The 19,385-nt window shown below is 40.7% G+C and overlaps 1 protein-coding gene across 1 annotated transcript in view; it reads right to left on the bottom strand.

Annotated features, from left to right (window-relative positions):
• Positions 1 to 19,359, bottom strand: part of LOC143696579 (guanine nucleotide-binding protein G(q) subunit alpha) — a 187,661-nt gene extending 168,302 nt beyond the window's left edge. Inside the window, exon 1 of the mRNA XM_077193161.1 lies at positions 19,224 to 19,359. Coding sequence (XP_077049276.1) covers positions 19,224 to 19,359 — 136 coding nt within the window. The remainder of the gene's footprint in view (positions 1 to 19,223) is intronic.
• Between the last annotated feature and the right edge of the window lie 26 nt (positions 19,360 to 19,385).

Genomic DNA, 19,385 nt, shown 5'->3' with positions numbered 1-19,385 from the left:
CCAGAGAGCCACAAGAGAGATTGTTAAAGTGTTTGTTTGTTTTGAACCACCTGTGTGTTTTTGGGGAAAATAAGGTTCCTGCTGTGATTCGTCACTATGTACATGAAACAGATGGTGTAAAGAAAGATGTATGGGTGAGATACAGGGATCCCAAAACAGGACAATGGCAAGGTCCTGCTAAGGTGTTATATTGGGGCTGCGGATATCTTTGTGTTTCTACCCCTACAAGATCTCTGTGGGTACCTGCTAAATGGACCCGAGCAGCTGTGTTTGATGGAACACCTCGATCAGCTGAGCGAAGAGGATCGTCAGCGGGTGGAGACGAAGCTGCTGATTATCCTTCGACCGATACTTCTCAAACTGAAAGGACAGTGTGATGCTGCCATCGATCGAGCAGTTGATCGGTGCAAATCTCTTGATAACATATTAAGCTTGTATTCGATGCTTTCTGATTTTGAATCTGAAGGGCCTAGGGGTTTAGCTTGTATTAAGTGTCAAGATAGACGTTGTACTGTATGGGTATTATTTTTCTGTGGAGGTTGTCAGGAAACTAAGTGGGTACACCAAACTCGATTACCTGAGTTGTGGTGTGAAAGCTGTAATTTCTATTGGCGGTTTAACTCTTGGCAGAGAGATCTTAAATTGTTCACAGGACTACCTGGTTTCCAAGGGTTACAATTGTATGAGTCCCCAGAACAGAAAATCCTTGCATGGTTTAGGTGGGAAATACAACATTTAGTCAAACGTGTTTTGGGGATATCTCGGTCCTGTATTTTGCAGACTAAGTGTGGTAGAAATATTCCTCTGTCACAGTCGAACGTGATAGGTCCTATTTTGGGAGGTCAGGATCCCAACCAAGTGTGGGAGGATTGTCTGAAGAACTTAAGGAAGCTGAAGCTGAGGAGAAAGAGACATTCTTAAGAGTTTGTGACAGACATGATGGCCGAGTGGCCCAAAAGGGTGCCTGGGAAAATCAAGATGGGATGGAAACTTTATGTTGTTGCTTTATTAATTTTTGCTTCTTTTGGGGACAGTGTAGACCATCAGGCATGGGCCCCACCGCAGCCCAAGACTAACATATGGGTCACCCTGGCAAACTTAACCAAACAAGAGACTATTTGCCTGTCATTGTCTTCTCCTGGCAATCCTTTCACAACTTGTTTGGTTGGATTACCAGCAGATCCCTGGCCGTGCCCTTTACATGTACCAACTTGTAAGGTCAGCAATGCTAGGATGAGTGTGGATAATTGGGATCAGTGGATTTCCCACTTTCCTATAGCACCACAGGAACCCCAAGAGTTGGAGTTGCTAGGGTCAGTGATGGCAGATGCGTGCATTCATTTTAACCATAGAAGCCTGCTGTCAGTCAAGAACCATTCTAATGTTGTAACTTCCAGCATGGCTGTCTACCGAAATGCATCGGCCTGGTGCAATTATACAACAAAAAGAGTGTCGGTCTCATCCAATAACCCTATTCAATTGCCAGCAGGATATTTCCTGATATGTGGAGACCGTGCTTGGGCCGGTATCCCATAAATGCTGCACGGGGGACCATGTACACTTGGACGACTGTCTCTACTTACACCTAACATGTCCATGATAATAAGCATGAGCCGCCGCCATCGTAGAAGCAAACGAATGGCTCGTGCATTTGCAGCTGACTGCCGGGATGATGTAAAGTTTTGGTCCCCAGCGGCCATAGTTGCAGCATCTTTCTTAGCTCCAGGGGTATCAGCCGCAGGTGCTCATGCTATTTTAAATAGGTTAGGGTGTTGGCTTGCTAAACAAACAAATGCAACTTCTTTAGCAATTTCCAGTCTTTTGCTTGATGTAGATTCTATTCGCCATGCGACACTTCAAAATAGAGCTGCAATTGATTTTCTCTTACTTGCACAAGGCCATGGTTGTGATGAATTTGAGGGCATGTGTTGCATGAATCTCTCTGATCATGCACGATCTGTACACTCACAGCTCTCTGAGTTACGGAGGTTAACTGGGAACTTACAGGTGGAATCAGGCCTTGGTATTGATGGATGGCTCAAATCTTTAAACTTAGGATCATGGTTACGTTCTATTGTTAAGGTTAGCATTGTAGTAGCTATTGTAGCTTTGTTGTTAGTATTAGTCTTGCCATATTTTTGTATATGCTTACAGAATATGGTGCGAAAGATGATAACTACCGCATTTAATCAAACCATGCTTGTTCAACAGAAAAACGGGGGAAATGTAGAGAGCTTTTTGGATAATTGGTTAGCTGAGAAAGGACATTTCGATGTGATACCGATGGATAAGGATAGGGGAAACAAGCTGGGAACTAAGCAACCAGTGTCCAATCACTGACAAAGGTCACAGTGACCTTCTCTGAAACGGGAAGACGGGGGAGAAAATCGCTTGCCAGAAAATGTAGATATCTTAGGTAGAGAAGCTAGAAGAATGCAAACATAGAAGCAAAACAATTACTAGAAGATAGAAGTAGGTGTGGTTGATCCAAGTGTGCTTTAACCAATAATGAGCTCAGCTTTTGCAATATGTATAAGCTTCATTAACACCAATATAAATATGTGTGAGTTTTCAATAAACTTCGGGATTTGCTATTCACGCATATGGTGTGTCGCATTTCTCCCGCCGTTCATGACAGGACAGGGGAGAGAAAATATAATTAAGTGCTCATGAGTTAAGATAAAGACAAGGACAGATTACTCATTGTTTACCATCATGGGCAAAACAGACTCGAGTTAGAGATAATAATTGAATTTATTCAACAAAATCAGAGCAAGATAATGAGAAGTAAAATAAGACCTTATAAACACCTTCCCCCCACCCCTCCCTCATTCCCAGCTCTACCTCTTCCCCCTCAGCAGCACAGGGAGATGGGGAATGGCGGTTACAGTCAGTTCATCTTTCTGCTACTGCTCAGGGAGAGGAGTCCTTCCCCTACTCCAGCATGGGGTCCCTCCCACGGGAGATAGTTCTCCATGAACTTCTCCAAGGCGAGTCTGTCCCACAGGCAACAGTTCTCCACAAACTGCTGCAATGTGGGTCACTCTTCCCTGGGGTGCAGTCCTTCAGGCACAGCCTGCTCCACTGTGGGTCCTCCACAGGGTCACAAGCCCTACCAGGAAACCTGCACCAGTATAGGCTCCTCTCTCCATGGGTCTGCAGGTCCCTGCCAGGAGCCTGCTCCACCATGGGCCTCCCATGGGGTCACAGCCTCCTCTCAGGCATCCACCTGCTCTGGTGTGGGTCTCCTCCAGGGGCTGAAGGTGGATCTTTGCATCCCTGTGGTCCTCCATGGGCTGCAGGGGGACAGCTGCTTCACCATGGTCTTCACCATGGGCTGCAGAGGAATCCCAGCTCCAGTGCCTGGAGCACCTCTTGCCTTTCCTTCTCCACTGACCTTGGTGTCTGCATAGCTGTTCCTCTCACATATTCTCATCCTGCTCTTCACTGGCTGCAATTACATCTGTGCAATACCTTGTTTGGTTTTTTCTTCTTCTCAAATATATTACCACAGAGGTATTACCTCCATTTCTGATTGGCCCAGCCTTAGTGAGTGGCATGTCCATCTTGAAGCCACCTGGCATTGGCTCTGCCAGCCATGGAGGAAGCTTCCAGTAGCTTCTCACAGAAACCACCCCAATAGCCTTCCCATTACCAAAATCTGTCCATGCAAACCCAATATAGTTACTTAAAGGCTTTGTTTTGTGTGCAAAGGGAATTTGCTGGCAGTAGACTGAACCTCTGAGCACTGCAGAAGACCTGAGTTTTTTATAATGATCAAACCTTATTTATCAGGAGTTGTTGGTACTGGTGTGGTATGATGCTGACCACACTGGGGTTTATTACACCAGGTCAGTTCTTAATGCCTCTTGGCTTACAGTCAACTACTTGAAGCTGCATTCTACTTCAATCCTGTAGATGTTCAGAGCTCAGTTGAAACATAGACCTAGGCTATCTATTGGAGCCCATAATCCAAAGTAACAAGATATCCTGCTGTCTACCCCACATGATAGACTACTAGCAGAGGCTGCTATTCCCTGAGAAGTCTGCTGGCCTACTACTGCTGGAAGTCCTGAAAACTGCAGAACTAAGGTTTTCACAGATTTTCCTCAAGCAGCCAGTCATAGCGGCCCAGGAGTGTCTGCAAAATAATATTTTATAAATCCCTAGGCACACAAGGAACTGATAGGTGAGGGACAACATAGTAAGATTCCAGCCACGCTAATTAAATGTCTGGGTGAACTGGTAACATAGCTCATACACATCTGCAAGATGATGCTGCAGCATGCTCACTGTGAACTCACTAGCCTCAAAATCCCTGCCCACCAAGCAGAATGAGTCAGGGGTTTAAAAGTTCTACTACACAAGGAAACTCATTTTCAGGGAGTACAAGAGCTTGGACTGCATGAGTCAGCGCTGGAGAGCAGGAGTCAAATCCCAACCATGTTTCAGCTATGTTTATTCACATCTGAAAATTATACATAACCTGCTAGTCACCACAAGCACATAGGATAACATAGTCCCACAGGCTCCAAATCCTCATCTTGGTGAGATTGTCTGGGCATGTCCAAAAGCTAGACTATGATCAAAGAGAGAAGATGTACTGTAAGTGCTGGGGATTATAAATTTACTTTAAAAAATTACTTATAGAATATTAGAAATTAATTGGGTAAGTTTAAGCTTAATTGTAACTTACAGCTTATCATGAGTGGGCTCAGCTCAAAACTTAGCAGAGGTGAACTCTAAAAGAACTCTGTCAGCATGAATTGCTAAGCAGGGGAGAAAACAGAGGAAGATTGGATACCTTCAGAGAAGGGTTGAGACCCTAGAGGGCCCCAAGGCTGGCCCAAGCTGGAAGATAAGAGCAGTTAATGGCCTGCCCAGGTGGACATGAAGAAAGAATCCAATGAAGTATTGGGAGACCCAGACCACAAATCACCATTGGATCAAGAGGCATGCCTGGGGCATGTGAAGAGCATGTGAAGATCAGGTGCACAGACTGTGAGGGTATAAAGGCACAGGATTCTTTGTTCGGGGTCCCTCTCTGGAGCCACCAGCTCAAGCTGAAATAAACCAACTCTGCCTCAGAAGCCAGGGTCTGAACTTTTCTTAAACAAACAGCAACTCAGATGGGATCCTAGGTCTTGCCTCTGGATCCTCCTGACTCCAAATATCCATACTGCTGGCAGACAGGTGAGTTCATGGGGGCTCTTTGCAGTGGAAGCTTTCTCTCTAGAATGAGTTTAAATTCTGACACAGAGGCAAGTGGGATGCAGGTTCAAATTCAGCATTCCAAGGAGGCAGGTTTGAGTCCAGCCTTACTCTATAAGAGATGACAAGGAGTTTGTCTAAGAGAGTTTTAAGTCCTCTGAAAAATGGTACCTGTATTTTGGTAAAAAAGAAATTTGGAGTTCAAGTCACTGAAATTAGGTAAAAAGGAAATTTGAGGTTAGAGCTCTGAAACAAGGTAAAACTGAGGAATATGGCCAGAGTAGAGAAGGGGATGCCCTTGGCTGAAATCCTCCAGAATTGAAGAAAAAATAAAACAAAACAAAAACAAAAGTCTGGAACAAAAGAACTGTTGAAAAAGTGTGCTATAGAATTGCATCAGGAGAAATGCCCATCTGTCACTACAAAAACAAGGATAAATCCATAGAAAACCTGGCCAGGTTGTGGTACACATTTGATCAAAACCATCAAACATCTTTAAGAATATCTTTAGAAAATCATCATTCTAATCATATGTGTTATTTGTTTATATGGGATAATTTGGCTTATGCAAGGAGAAAACCTAAAACTAAGTCAGAAAGCAAATGGTGATTGCAATCACAGAACTAGTATCTGAAACGGGGGAGGATGTTCCTCCCTACACTGCAGCTGCTGCGGCTGTTTCAGCCACTCTGCTTGCTTTTTCTTCTACCGCCTACCTTGGCAAACTGCAGCTGCTTTATCTCCTTCTGTCACTTTGCTCGCTGTCCCTTCGCTTGCTCCTGCTCCTACCTCCCCGCTGCTGCAAAATGCAGGGCTGTATCCTATGTCCCTGCACATGGTGCCAAATCCCACTGCTATGCAACATAGGGTTCTGCCAAGTAGTGCCCCAGTGTTAGCATTTTACAACCATTATCTGTGGTCCTCAGGAGAATTAACAGCTTGGGGAAGTAAAATGCCAAGGCTAAGGGAGGATGCTGTTTAGAGCTGTTTCAAGTTTAAATGTATATATAAAGGCTCATGTGCTTTATTTTTAGCTTTTGTGAGATTGGATGTGGCACTCAGTGCCGTGATTTAGTCGAGGTGGTGTTAGGGCATGGGTTAGACTCGATGATCTTAAAGGTCTCTTCCAACCTAGTGATTCTGTGATTCTGTGAAATCTAGTATGGTGAAAGTGTAAACATGTAAAAAAATACTGAGTGTAGCCATGTTTGTATACGATGGAAGGGAAGAAAAGCAAAAGGTGGAAGAATGGAAGGTGAAAAGAAAGATAAAGGAACAGGAAGGGAATTTATTGGTGACAGTGTCGGCAAAAAAAATTTCAGGATAGAAACAAAGGATTGGAAATAAGAGTGTATGGGGAAAATGTAATAGCTGAGGACTCACCAGTGTGTCTCTTGGGAAGGGATCTGCTGCAGGCTTTGGATATAGAAATAAGGTTGGCACCAGAAGGAATAGATTTAATTGTTATGGGAATGAATGTGATAAAAGAAAAAATGTAAGAAGGTATAACCAGAAATTATTTTGGAATACCCTCAGAATTGAGAAAAGTCCCAAAGATATTGTGGAGCTGGATGAGCACAGATGTGGGACAACTGAAGTTGGCACAGCCCGTGTGGATAAAATCAGTGAGGTGTTAGAAGACCCCAGACCACAAATCACCATTGGACCAAGAGGTGTGTGCAAGGCACATGAAGAACACGTGAAGATCAGGTGCACAGACTGTGAAGGTATAAAGGCACGGGGATTTCTTTGTTTAGGGTCTGTCTGGAGGCATTCAGCTCAACCTGTAATAAATCGACTGCTTCAGAACCTAGGGTCTGAATTTTCTTAAACAGTAAGCATCCCAGACCCTTCCACTTGCAGTTAAGTCCTGGAGCATTCAATTCCTTCAGGAGAACAAGAGCCACACAGCTGTTAAGGACAAACTTGGACCCTTTGCAGAAATTGCAGAAGGCCTTCTAATAGTCCTCTAAAGTCATTGTTTCTCAAGGTGTAACAACACTTTTTTCATATTTCACAGAAATGCTAAACAGCTACTGCCAACATTCACCAAGCATTGCTCCTTTCACAAAGACATTCATTTATAGTCATATTGTACTCATGAGGTAGACAAGCCATGAACACAGCATATACAGTACATAAGAGAAGTCTGCAGGTATCCCAAGGGGTAGGCGCATATGGCTGGGATAGCTATTTCATTAATGTGCACTATATTTGGATGTAAGTCCCTGACAACAGATGAAGAAACTTGCTTAACACAGACAATGACAGCAAAAGTGAACATATGTGAACATGTCATTTGTTAATATCCACTGATGATACTTCAGTTTTGCCAATAAACAAATAATTGCAATTCTTCCAAATAATAAATATCTAAGCATTCTACATTTATTAGCTTGGCATCAAATTTAAATGACAATTTTGTTACATACCAGGAGAAAAAAAAAACCACCAGATCACCTAAAGGTAAATTCCTGGACAGGTAAAGAATATATGATAGAGCATCACTGGATGTATGTGGAAGATGGAGTTGCAGAATTTGGATAGTTCTCATTGTTAAAATGAAAAACATTCAGAAAGACAGACTGGACAAAGAGGCCAGAGTATTATTTCACTACTGAAAGAGAAGGATGAGAGGGAAAACAATAGTGTACTTATTTAGCAGAAAAAAATAAAAATAAGATTAAAATTGAACAAAGCATCAAATTAAAAGAGGAAATTTAACTGTCTACAAAAATGCTAGATGCATAGGTGGTAAACCCAAAAGCTTGCTAATATACAAATTAAATTTAAAAAGGGAGATATAATCGAAGCAAAGATTTACATGAGTCAAAGTGCAGTGATTAACATTTCTGTGCTTCAAAATTGGCTTCTAGACAGCAATCTTTAAGGTTTTCACTTTAAAATCTAATAGAAAGAATTGACACAAAAGCTAGAACCATGTCAGATGACCGTGTCACACGTGATTTGACAAACAACTGAGTGGGGTTCTTTAAACAGTTTAATGAAAACAGAAGGAGGTAACAGTCTCCCAGGGCAACATAATTGATGCTACAAGTCCCAATCAAATTACATTGGAATGTCTGTATTTCAGAAATGATGATTTTCTAACACAGAAAACACCATACAGAAATACATCTTATCATATGAAGAAAAAGAACTTGTGTCAGAACTGAAGTAAAAAGTAATTTTTAGAGGGTGTTATCATGACTTGATTACATTTATTATATGCAAGCAAAAAAAGTCCAAAACTAGTAGTACAAATACTTCATGTTTCATGAGAGATACTTGAACAAAACCTGACAGAATTAGGAGTGAGAACAGCTGCAATTAAATTTAAAATGGGAACAACTAAGAGGCATTTCATAACATTTCATTAAATAGCTAGACAGCCTCAATTCCACAAAACAAGAAGGCATGAAAAACAGTAAAAGTAGTTTGGATAAGAGGGGATGTAAAGAGAAAGTTGAAATAGGTAAGTTAAAACCTTCAGAAGTATTAAAAATTGTTAAGGGGGAGGGAGGGGGGAAGAGAAGTCAAATGAAGAACTAAAGGGTTCCAAAGACTGGGGAGGGTTTTTTTTTTTGTTGTTGTTTTCTAAACTTCATATTTTCATGCAAAAAAAAAACCCCAAAAACCAAAAACTTAAAACTGCATTGGTCCGCTATTAAATGGATATGGTTCTTCATATTAACACCAAAAAATCCACATACAGTTTGCAAATATTTCTGTTTTGGTTTTAGGGAAACACAGATCATATTTAAAGTGACACTGAAAGAGTTTCCACTACAGCAGTTACTGAAGATATTAGTTACAGAGCAGTTACTAAAGTTAGAACATTATCGTTACTCAGTAAGTCAGGACACCTCTTATCAAAGGGATAACTGACCAAGAAGCCCTTCTGTCATAAATCTTGAAATATCACCAAAAAAAACCCCAAAAACCCAAGGATGAGAATGGGACGTGGGAGAGATTGCATACCAAGAGTTAAGCAGTTACAACAGTTCTAGTGGTTTGGTTTATAAATGCAGCAGTTTTGAGGAACTAGGCTTCTGCTAAGCAACTGATTTCGTATCATACAACAAACAAACAGCACACATTCCTTCTTTAAGCAGAAAGTATTAAATTACATAAGAGAAAGTCCTCAGGCAGCTTTGTTTCTAACAGGATCTCAGTGATACCCCTATTCTGATAAGAAACTTAAATATCTTTTCCCATGAGATTAAAAAAAATACCTCTTAACTTACTACTGACAATATCTGTAGGTGATACAAAAGCTGTGAACTGGTAAATTACAAAGAGGATATGACGATGAATAACCTGTAAACCGGGAACAGGCAGAGACTGTGCTTCTGAATACAGGTAAATATAAGGTTAACCATACAGGAATAGAGAAAGCAGGTTGCAAATGGTCAGTCAACCTACCCTGAAATGCAATTGTTTTGAAGAATATTTTAGTTATGGTACATAGCCATTTAAAGATGAATAGTTTGATGCCATAACTAAAAAGGTCATTTTTTTCCTTGTACAAATCTCAACAGTGGCAACTCAACTATCACAAGAAAAATTTTACTTCTGCACTTGTAGCAAAGAATGTATACACCTCAGTGCTCATTTCTCATAGTCTGTAATTTAGAAGTGATGTTGGAAAGGATGAGAAAGATAACTATAAGAATGATTAAAGGACTCAAAAATTCACCCTACAATTAGCATTAGGAAATCAGTTAATTTAGCTTCATAATCAATACAAAGATTAATTACTATCTTGGTCTCAGTTTCTAAGTGCCCATGGGTCATATATCTAATATCAAAGGTCAAAATATAACAAGTGACTAGAAGCAAATCCTGGAGAAATTCAAGGTAAGAACAGGACAATGTTTCACAGGGGAAAGTTATTTTTTATAACATACCAAGAATTGTGCAAGCATGTTGATCTGTAAGAGTTTTTAGCTCAAGAGTGCATTTTTTGCCATTGTGTATTATCATGGTTTGACACTAGCACAATGCCAGTGCCTCCATGAGAATACTCTCTCCCTGGTTTCTGCTGTGAGATGTGACCAGGAATAAGCAAAGCAGGCTCCCACTTAGAAATAAAGAAGAATTTATTAACTAAACTACAAGGGAAAGGAAAAAAAAAGAAACACACAAGGAAAATGAAAACTTCACAAATACATCTCCTCCTCCTCCCCACCAAATTCCCAATACAATACATCCCCCAAATCATCGACTCTTGGTCCGGCACCACCCTTCAGAATACTCAATCCTCAGTTCATCAAGAGAAGGAGTCCTTCTTGTGCCAATGGTGACCTCTTCCTTTCATGTCCAGCGCTCTCACCACTGAACACGGACCAGAGCTGCTTCTAGGGTCGACTTCTAAGGATGCTTTGTCCCACTCCAAAAAGGCACAGTCTCAACTTTGGGACATCTGTCCCCCCCATATTTTTCACCCCCTGGGGCCGAGGGGTACCCACACCGAACCCTCTTGGTCCTGAGGCATTGCCTCCCCCTAGAATGCAGTCTCTGTATCATAAGGAGAAATGGCTCTGTCCATGGCTACACAAAAAGAGTCCAGCATAAGCTACTCTATCATCTCTTCCACCTGAGTTCTTCTCCATTTCTCTCGTGGCCCATTTCCTCTTATCTCATCTCTATCTCTCTTCTCATTCAGCTCCAGGAGGATTAGCATTTGTAAGGTTTCCATCATCCAAGAAAAGGATTAAAAATCTGAGGCTCTGTCTGTCCAGAACTCCCACAGCTGCCCAGCCGGGCACCTTCTCGCTGCACCCCCGCCCTTTCTCAGCCAGCCACTATTAAATTTCAAGGTGGCACAAGCACAGGCACAGGCTCTCTCTCTGTCTCTCCTGGCGGGGGGGGGGGGGTGGCTGCCCGATGCCTCTCAGTGCTCCTCCACCCTTCCATCCTGCAGGGGCCTTCACCTCCCTTCTGTCCAGGGCCCCGGCCCCCGCCCAGCCTGCAGCTGGGCAGGGGAGGTCTGAACCTTTCACTGACCGGAACCCAAGAGAGCCTCCCAGGGGAGAGCTCTGCTTTTAACCCCATGTTCTCAGAGACAGATCCAATGTCCCAATGGCCACATTAGGTGCCAATATTAAAATCTGAGCATCCATTGGCCTGACCACAGCATCCCAGAAAACATATTTCCTGTCAAACCACCACATGTATCAAGATAAGGATAGTTTAATAGGTGAAGAAAAAGCTACACATGTAAGTAAAGCAAACTGAGGCTGTTTTGACACTTTCTGAGCCTCAGCATGTACAATGCTATTTAGGAAGATAAATGGCATTTCTCTCTTTCCTCCTTATTTCCCAGATCTTTTATTGCTGAGCGCATCCTACCAGCCCCCCACCCCCCTTAATGACTTGAGATCAGGGATGGGGGAAGGGGGGGGGGGGGGGGCGGGGCAGAGTGGGGAAAAAAAGGATAAAATCTTAGCACTGTGAAAGCACTGCTCAGCAATAGCCAAAACATTGATGGTATCCACACTGGTTTAGTCACAAATCCAAAACACAGTATGATACAGGCTGCTATGAGGAAAATTAACTCCATCACATCCAGATACAGCACTGAATTTTTATTGCTAGCATTGCCCTGGTCTATGAGATGAAGTGACATGCCTAATACTTAGTAAAGCAAATATCAGGGTTTAGAAAAAAACAAGTCCCATATTATATCCTCAGTTTCCCAAGCCTGATAGGTTCCTAAAACCACCTGACACCTTTCTCAGCATTCATGCATTTCAGTTTTTCTGGCATTATAAGTTAGCATTTGCTGCTACAGAAAACTTCTGTCTTTCTGGCTGAAACCCATTTACCCAGAAACATGGATAGAAGTAGTTTCAGGAATTCTTATCCAACGTTCTCTAACATGACCAAGAGAATTAACATTCAGATTAACAATTTAAGAGTATAAACTGGGAGAAGAGTGGCTAGAGAATAACCCTGCTGGGGGTGAAGGTCAGCAACAGGCTCAATTGAAGTCAGCAGTGTACCCCAGCAGCCAAGAGGGCAAAACACATCCTGGGACGCATCAAACACAGCACAACCAGCTGGTCAATAGAGGTGACTATCTCTCTGTATTTAGCATTGGAGTGGCCTCAGCTTGAGTACTGCATGCACTTCTTTACCCCACAATTAAAAAAGGATTTGAAAGTCCTTGAAGTGCCCTCAGAGGAGGGCAACAAAGCTGGTAAAAGGACTGGAAGGCACATCCTGTGAGGAGTGGCTGAGGACTCTGGGTTTGTCTAGTTTGGACAAATGGAGTCTGAGAGGCAACCTAATGGCTCTCTGAAGCTTCCTGAGGAGGGGAAGTGGAGAGGGAGGTGCTGATCTCTTCTCCCTGGTATCCAGACAAGATCACAGAATATGCTGAGTTGGATGAGACCCACAAGGATAATCAAGTCCAATTCCTAGCCCTGCACAAGACCATCCCCAAGAGTCATACCATGTACCAAAAGCATTGTCCAAATACTTATTGAACTCTAGCAGGCTTGGTGCTGTGACCACTTCCCTGGGGAGCCTGTTCCAGTGCCCAACCACCCTCTGTGTGAAGTACCTCTTCCTAATATCCAACCCAAATATGCCCTGACACAACTTCAGGGCCTTCCCTTGGGTCCTTTCACTGATCATCACAGAGAAGAGATCAGTGTCTGCCCTTCCTCTTCGCCTCACAAGGAAGCTGTAGACTGCAATGAGGTCTTCCCTCAGTTTCCTCCAGGCTGAACAGACCAAGTGACCTCAGCCGCTCCTCATATGGCTTCCCCTCACAGCCCCTCACCATCTTCATTGCCCTCCTTTGGACACTCTCTAATAGCTTTATAGCTTTCTTATATTGTGGTGACCAAAACTGCATACAATATCTAAGGTGAGGCTGCCCCAGAGCAGAGCTGGACAATCACCTTCCTTAACTAGCTGGTGATGCTGTGCCTGATGCGCCCCAGGGCACTGCTGACTCATATTCAACTTTCCATTGACCAGGACTCCCTGGTCCCTTTCTGCAACACTGCTCTTCAGCATCTAATTCCCAAGTCTGTCCATACATCCAGAGCTGCCCCACCCTCAGTACAGAATCCAGCACTTTCTGTTGTTAAACTTCATACAGTTGGTGATTGCCCAGTCTTCTAATTTGTTGAGGTCTCTCTGCAGGGCCTCCCTGCCTTCAAGGGAGTCAACAGCTCCTCCCACTTTTGTATCATCTGCAAACTTGCTTAGTATCCCTTCCAGTCATGTGTCCGAGTCATTTATGAAGATGTTGAAGAGAACTGCCTTTAAGATGGAGCCCTGTGGAACCCCACTAGCGATCGGTCAGCAGCTTGATGTTACCCCATTCACTATAACCCTTTGTGCCTGACCTATGAGCCAGTTGCTCACCCATTGCATGACATGCTTATCCATCTATGTGCTAGACATTTTGTCCAGAATGATACTATGAGAGGATGTGTGGGAATGGTTCAAAGTTGCACCAGGGGAGGTTTAGACTGGACATTAGGAAGTGTTTCTTTACCCAGAGGGTAGTCAAACGCCAGAACAGGCTTCCCAGAGATGTGATTGATGCCCCAAGCCTGTCCATGTTAAAGAGGCATTTGGACAATGCCCTTAATAACAGGCTTTAATTTTTGATCCACCCTGAAGTGGTCAGGCATTTGAACTATTCTATTCTCAAATTTAGCATAAAAAAAAAAAAAAAAAAAAAAAAAAAAAAAAAGAACCCACAGATATATATTGTTCCTAGAACTTCCTTTTCAAACTGTGGTATCACTTAGACTTGTGTCCTTCAGTATCTTATTTCTTTGCACAGTGTTAACACAATACTTAAAGCCTGTTGCCCACTTACTTCTCTGATTTTAAGAATACTATTTATATAGCTTCATAGTATTTCCAATATTCAAGTGCTTCCTCAGTTTTTATTTTACTTTGTTGCTCTTGATTCTTGTAAGTTACTTTTTAAATAAGTAGAGCAAATAACAGTTGAATGTTGAAAAATGTCCCATAATTTTATTAGCAACAGCTGCATGCTATCTTGTTCAAGTATGAGAACACATTCCCTGAGTATTAATCCATTCAGCAGAGCAAGAAACACACATCTGACTTATCATGCTCTCCCTTCCCAGAATTAATTTTGCAGATTGTCATAGTACTTCAAAAGAAATGCTGTCTCTTATTAAATTACCACTGCCTTTACACACCAAACAATTTGAAGTAGCTAAAACCAGAAATATTTCTAAACATTACAATATATACCCCAAAGTCCCTTCTCAAGAGAGTCCTCTGTTTTATCATGTTTCCCTCCCATACAAATTCAACGTTTTTAAAAGGAAGTACAAATTTTGGGTCCCTTGATTTTTTGACATATGAGCAAAACTAAGTTAGTCAGAATTTTTTGAGTATTAAGGTTCTAAACTAATTTCCATTAACTAAAGTAGATAACTTTTAAAGAAGGAGGAAAATTAAAACAAAATAACCGAGAAGAAAATTCTTTATAAGAGCTGAAAATAAAATATTCATTTATCATGCATTAAAAAATTAATATGCTCTTTTCCAGCAAATGTGAAATCACGATATCGCATAGATATCAATATGATGATTTACGTTTTCCTCAAAAAGTTATTTTTATAAATGAATGTATATGTCTATATATATAAGATAGATCAGTGTTGGTCATCCAGAATCAAATTACATAACCTTAGAAACAGCTTCTCCAAATTAAGATATACTTACCAATCTAGTTTCAACATAGATAATCAAGATATATATTATTTGCTTGTTTTCTAATCATAAATACATACTGTTGTAATTACCTAAACTTATTTGCAAGTGTTCAGTGCAAATATAAGTATGGATCAATACAAGATAATAAAAAAAGGTTGCAATGCTCTTTCAAAATAATTACATTTTCTGCTTTAATGAAGAGCAAAGAAAATAGTCAATTAGGATATGCTAATCAATACCAGCATTTTTAAATTGTGCACGAAAAATCCTCAAACTTGTAGTATCAGTTTATCTATTATATAAGTAGATGAGACTATTGGCATACATATTTCAGATTACAGCAGAGAAGGAAGATTGATTGTTGGCTTGACGGGCCCACTTCCTCTTCAAGGTTTTTGAAGTCTAAGTCTGCTAATTTACAGAGTTCTGTACACAAATCTTTCATTCAGCTACCACAGGTATACAAATAAAACCCTACAACATATATATATATATCCTATAGGTTTGGAAAACAAAGAAACAAAGTTTTCTACTCAAGACTAGTTGAAATTCATGCTAAATTCAAATGGTTTACTTCCCACCTGTTTTCTTTGGTAACATATAGATAATGAAAAGATACTCATATTTAACACCTTGCTTCACTGATTCATCTCCAATACCTAATTTTGCCAAAACTTATAGAGATTGCTGATTATTTTCTTAGATACTTCTGAAGAGAAAATAATGCATAACACAAATACATACAGTGTACAGGCATATTATGTCCAGTAGTGAAGGCTTATGGCTACAAACTAACATTTAAGCCCAAACATTGCTTTCTGAGACCAGGTAAAACTTCCACTGACAACAGTCAAAATTATATACATAGAAAAGTTAGATCACATACCTCTTGCTACTTAACAATAAATACATACATACATGCTTAAAATATAAGCATGCAGTATACTGTACATTGTTCAGTGCATATCCATATAAAACACTAAAAACACATGACTTTTTTGTACTATAGCAACATACGTATTTACAACAGCAAACAACAAATAAATGCTAACAACTTTATGCTCTGGAGAACAATCATAAGGTTTTACAAAATGTTCAGTAGTAATGGAATACAGAAGAATTTCAAAAATACAGGAGATAAAAACCAAATCAGTGGAAGACTGAATTTGCTCCAAAGTACATTAAACATTGCAACCAACTTGTGCTAGCTGAACTATTTTCAGTGTATATGCTAGAGTTCTCACTTTTTAGAATTACAATAGTAAGAGAGACTTTGCTTAATTTTTTACAGTAGATTAAAACAGGACAATGATGTTCAATGCAGCACCTAAAAGTGGTATTTTAATGTTTAATCATGGAGAGAGTTTATTTTTTAACTAATAATTTAAAATAATCTTACCATGCAAAAAGTTTTCCAGAAATTGCTTTCAACATTTTAAACTCTGATCCCATGAAAAGTAAAAACATATCATTAATACACAAGAAAGGTGCACACAGCATAATGTGTCACACAGTAACAAACATAGATGGGAGGGAAATATTTCATTTTGCAAGGAAGCACTATAATTTCTACAAGTAAAGGAGGGGAAAATATCCTCTATTCTGACACAGAATTTTTCTTTATATTTGCTACATGTGTGCATTTGTATGTATGTCTGATTTTTAAATGAGATCAAAAAATATGGCATAGACATGCTCATTTGTTCCTTAAAATCTTTTGATTTAATACCTTTTACTTCGCACTTGCAACAAGTTCAAAAAGCACATGTGGTCAGCTAACTGAGCTCAGCTTAAGCTGTGTTTTCACCTTATGATCAAAAGGATATACCTTTTGTTCCATGTTCAAGAACCTTTAACCCATTTAGGCTTCTAAATCCAACAACACTTTTCAATGTGGGAGTGAGAAGTTGGCACTTCTTTTAAAAGAAGTTTGCCTTACATTTACATAAAATAAAGTTAAGCACTACTGTTACTTCAAGTTTTGATGACTAAAGATACTTAATGGGACGGTAAAGGTCAAGTCAATTTAAAAAATGGATGGCAAACAGCTACAGACATTTCCCAGTTTCCTCACTTTAATTATTATTTTCCCATTTTTAAAATGATTTTGTCCATTCTAACCATATGAATTACCCAAACAAATAACAAAAGCTTAAGAACTGAACAAATGATTAGGCTGGAGAGTGACTGAAAGTACTGTCAGATACCTAAAAGAAATACACTAATTAAAACAAATTTTTAGAAACTTTGAGTTTTGGTTTGTTTGGGGTTTTTTAATAAATTGAAACTTGAATCTCTATCCAACCCCGTGACTTCAACAGTGGTTTACTGCTATACTGCATTTTACAATATTAACTGTTAAACAGCTGCATGTGCACAAACACTTTCAATCAAATGTGACTGCAGTTGACAAAGTACAACATGAAAAATGTGTACACAAGAACAATTTCTATACTGATTTCTACTCAAATGCAGATATGCTATCAAGTATGAAGCAGAATATTTACCTCAGTTTCACGTACATCATGCTTACACATTCAGAAGCACAGTTATTCAGACACTGATATATGAAGAAAACATTCATACAGGCAATCAGTGTGTTTTCTTCTAAGTGATGGCTTCTTGTCTATTTGCTCTGAAAACACTTTATTTCATTTGTTCTAAAAGTAATGCCACAAATAGGGCCTAATCTACCATTACCATACACTTACCATTACCAGTGGGTGGATCTTATAAAACAATACCAGATCTGCACTACTGACTGTGGAATCAAATCTCTGAATTCCTTCTCTGTGCAGTATATGTTGGTACCATTCAGTAAGTTTCATGCATTTTTAAAAACTTGGGAGAAACCTCTAGCATTACTACAAGACCAGGAAATGCAGCAACAATTTTGACCCGAGTAACAAGTCAAACATCAACTGCCTCTCCTGCAGCAAGTGCATATAGTTAAGTAATTATACTTGAACATCCATAAAATTTTTAAAATGCAAGCTATCTGTCCTCTATTTTATCTTGGTTTTGGATCTTGAAATAGCCACAGCACACACTTCCATCAACCCAAAACTAGGCCGAAATGAGACAGAATGTTATTACTGGTAGCATTGTATCTGTCTCCACCCCTCCTTTTTCCACATCAGTTAAGGATGCCAATACCTTTCTCCATATACAGGAGACAAGCTGTATTATTTAAAGTAGAAAGTAACACGTTCATAAGCAAGCACTAAAATAAATTAGTTCCTTTAAAATCACCTTAGTGTAAAGGCAGTTTATTTCCCCAATATAAATAATTACTTTCATGTACCTGACCCAAGACTAAAGTCTTTGGCATAAACATCCCACATCCACTTGGAACATTCCCATACACCCAAATACTGGTGCAGACATATTTCAAGGCCTGCTAGTCTACGACAGAAGCTGTATTACAAGAACTACAGAGTTTAGTAGAGCACCTCATATACAAACAAATGTGTTTTAATTTAAAAAGCTTATTTTAACACAAGCCAAATTCCTATTAAACAAACATTGCCTTTGCACACTCGTGGCTCCAAAATAACAACCTGTTTTAATTAAAGATAAATGAAACGATAGATTTTACTTCTTGGAACAGTGGGTGAATTCCAAAGGTGTTAAAGATCCTGCTATCCACCAGTATACTTTAAGGTTACTTTTCACCTTCATGGATGCATCTTGGTCTTTATGATTTTTTTCTCCTTTTGCTTTAAAAGTCAGTCTACAATCTGGGCATAAGCCCCTTATCCCATTTTGCCTCACTGAATAAAAATCACAATGAAAAAAATGCAACTGGTGACCCAGCAACCTAAGACTCAGAGAACAATGCACCAGAAATCTGCAAAACAACCCCCCTGCAAGTTCTTTCATTAATCTGCTTCCTTACCATCACTCTCCTATACACATCATCGCCGATATTCCCCCAACACCCCCTCCACTGACCAGCCATCCTTTCCCTCTCCATTTTGGAAGGACGGGTTCCCCACATATCAAACCCACCCACAGTAACCACGGTTATTTACCCAGCTATAAGCGCCTCGGCGAAGCCTGCACACGAGCACGCGCACACAACGCGGTGGCGGAGGAACGACGAGCGGTTCACTGCCACCACCTCCACGGCCGCCCCGCGGTGAAGGTGGCAGGCACCTGAGGAAAACCGAACCAACCACGCCATATAATGCATTGGGGGGCCAGCCGGACAGGGCCCGGGACAGCAATGTCTAGCCTACACCCCAGCGGCTCTTAAGGCGTGTGTGCTGATGGTGGCCCACACTCACCCAGCAGCAGCAGCTTCAGTTCCCGACGGGCGTCCCGCTTGTCCCGGCGCAGCTGCCGCTCGATCTCGTCGTTGATCCGCCGGGCTTCCTTGGCTTCCTCGCTCAGGCAGCACGCCATCATGGACTCCAAAGTCATTCTTCCTAACTGGTTCAGACACAACC

The sequence above is a fragment of the Agelaius phoeniceus genome, chromosome W (assembly GCF_051311805.1).
Source record: "Agelaius phoeniceus isolate bAgePho1 chromosome W, bAgePho1.hap1, whole genome shotgun sequence".
NCBI classification, from domain to species: domain Eukaryota; kingdom Metazoa; phylum Chordata; class Aves; order Passeriformes; family Icteridae; genus Agelaius; species Agelaius phoeniceus.
Note: the sequence above shows the minus strand (reverse complement) of the source record. Positions and strands in the feature narration are given on the sequence as shown.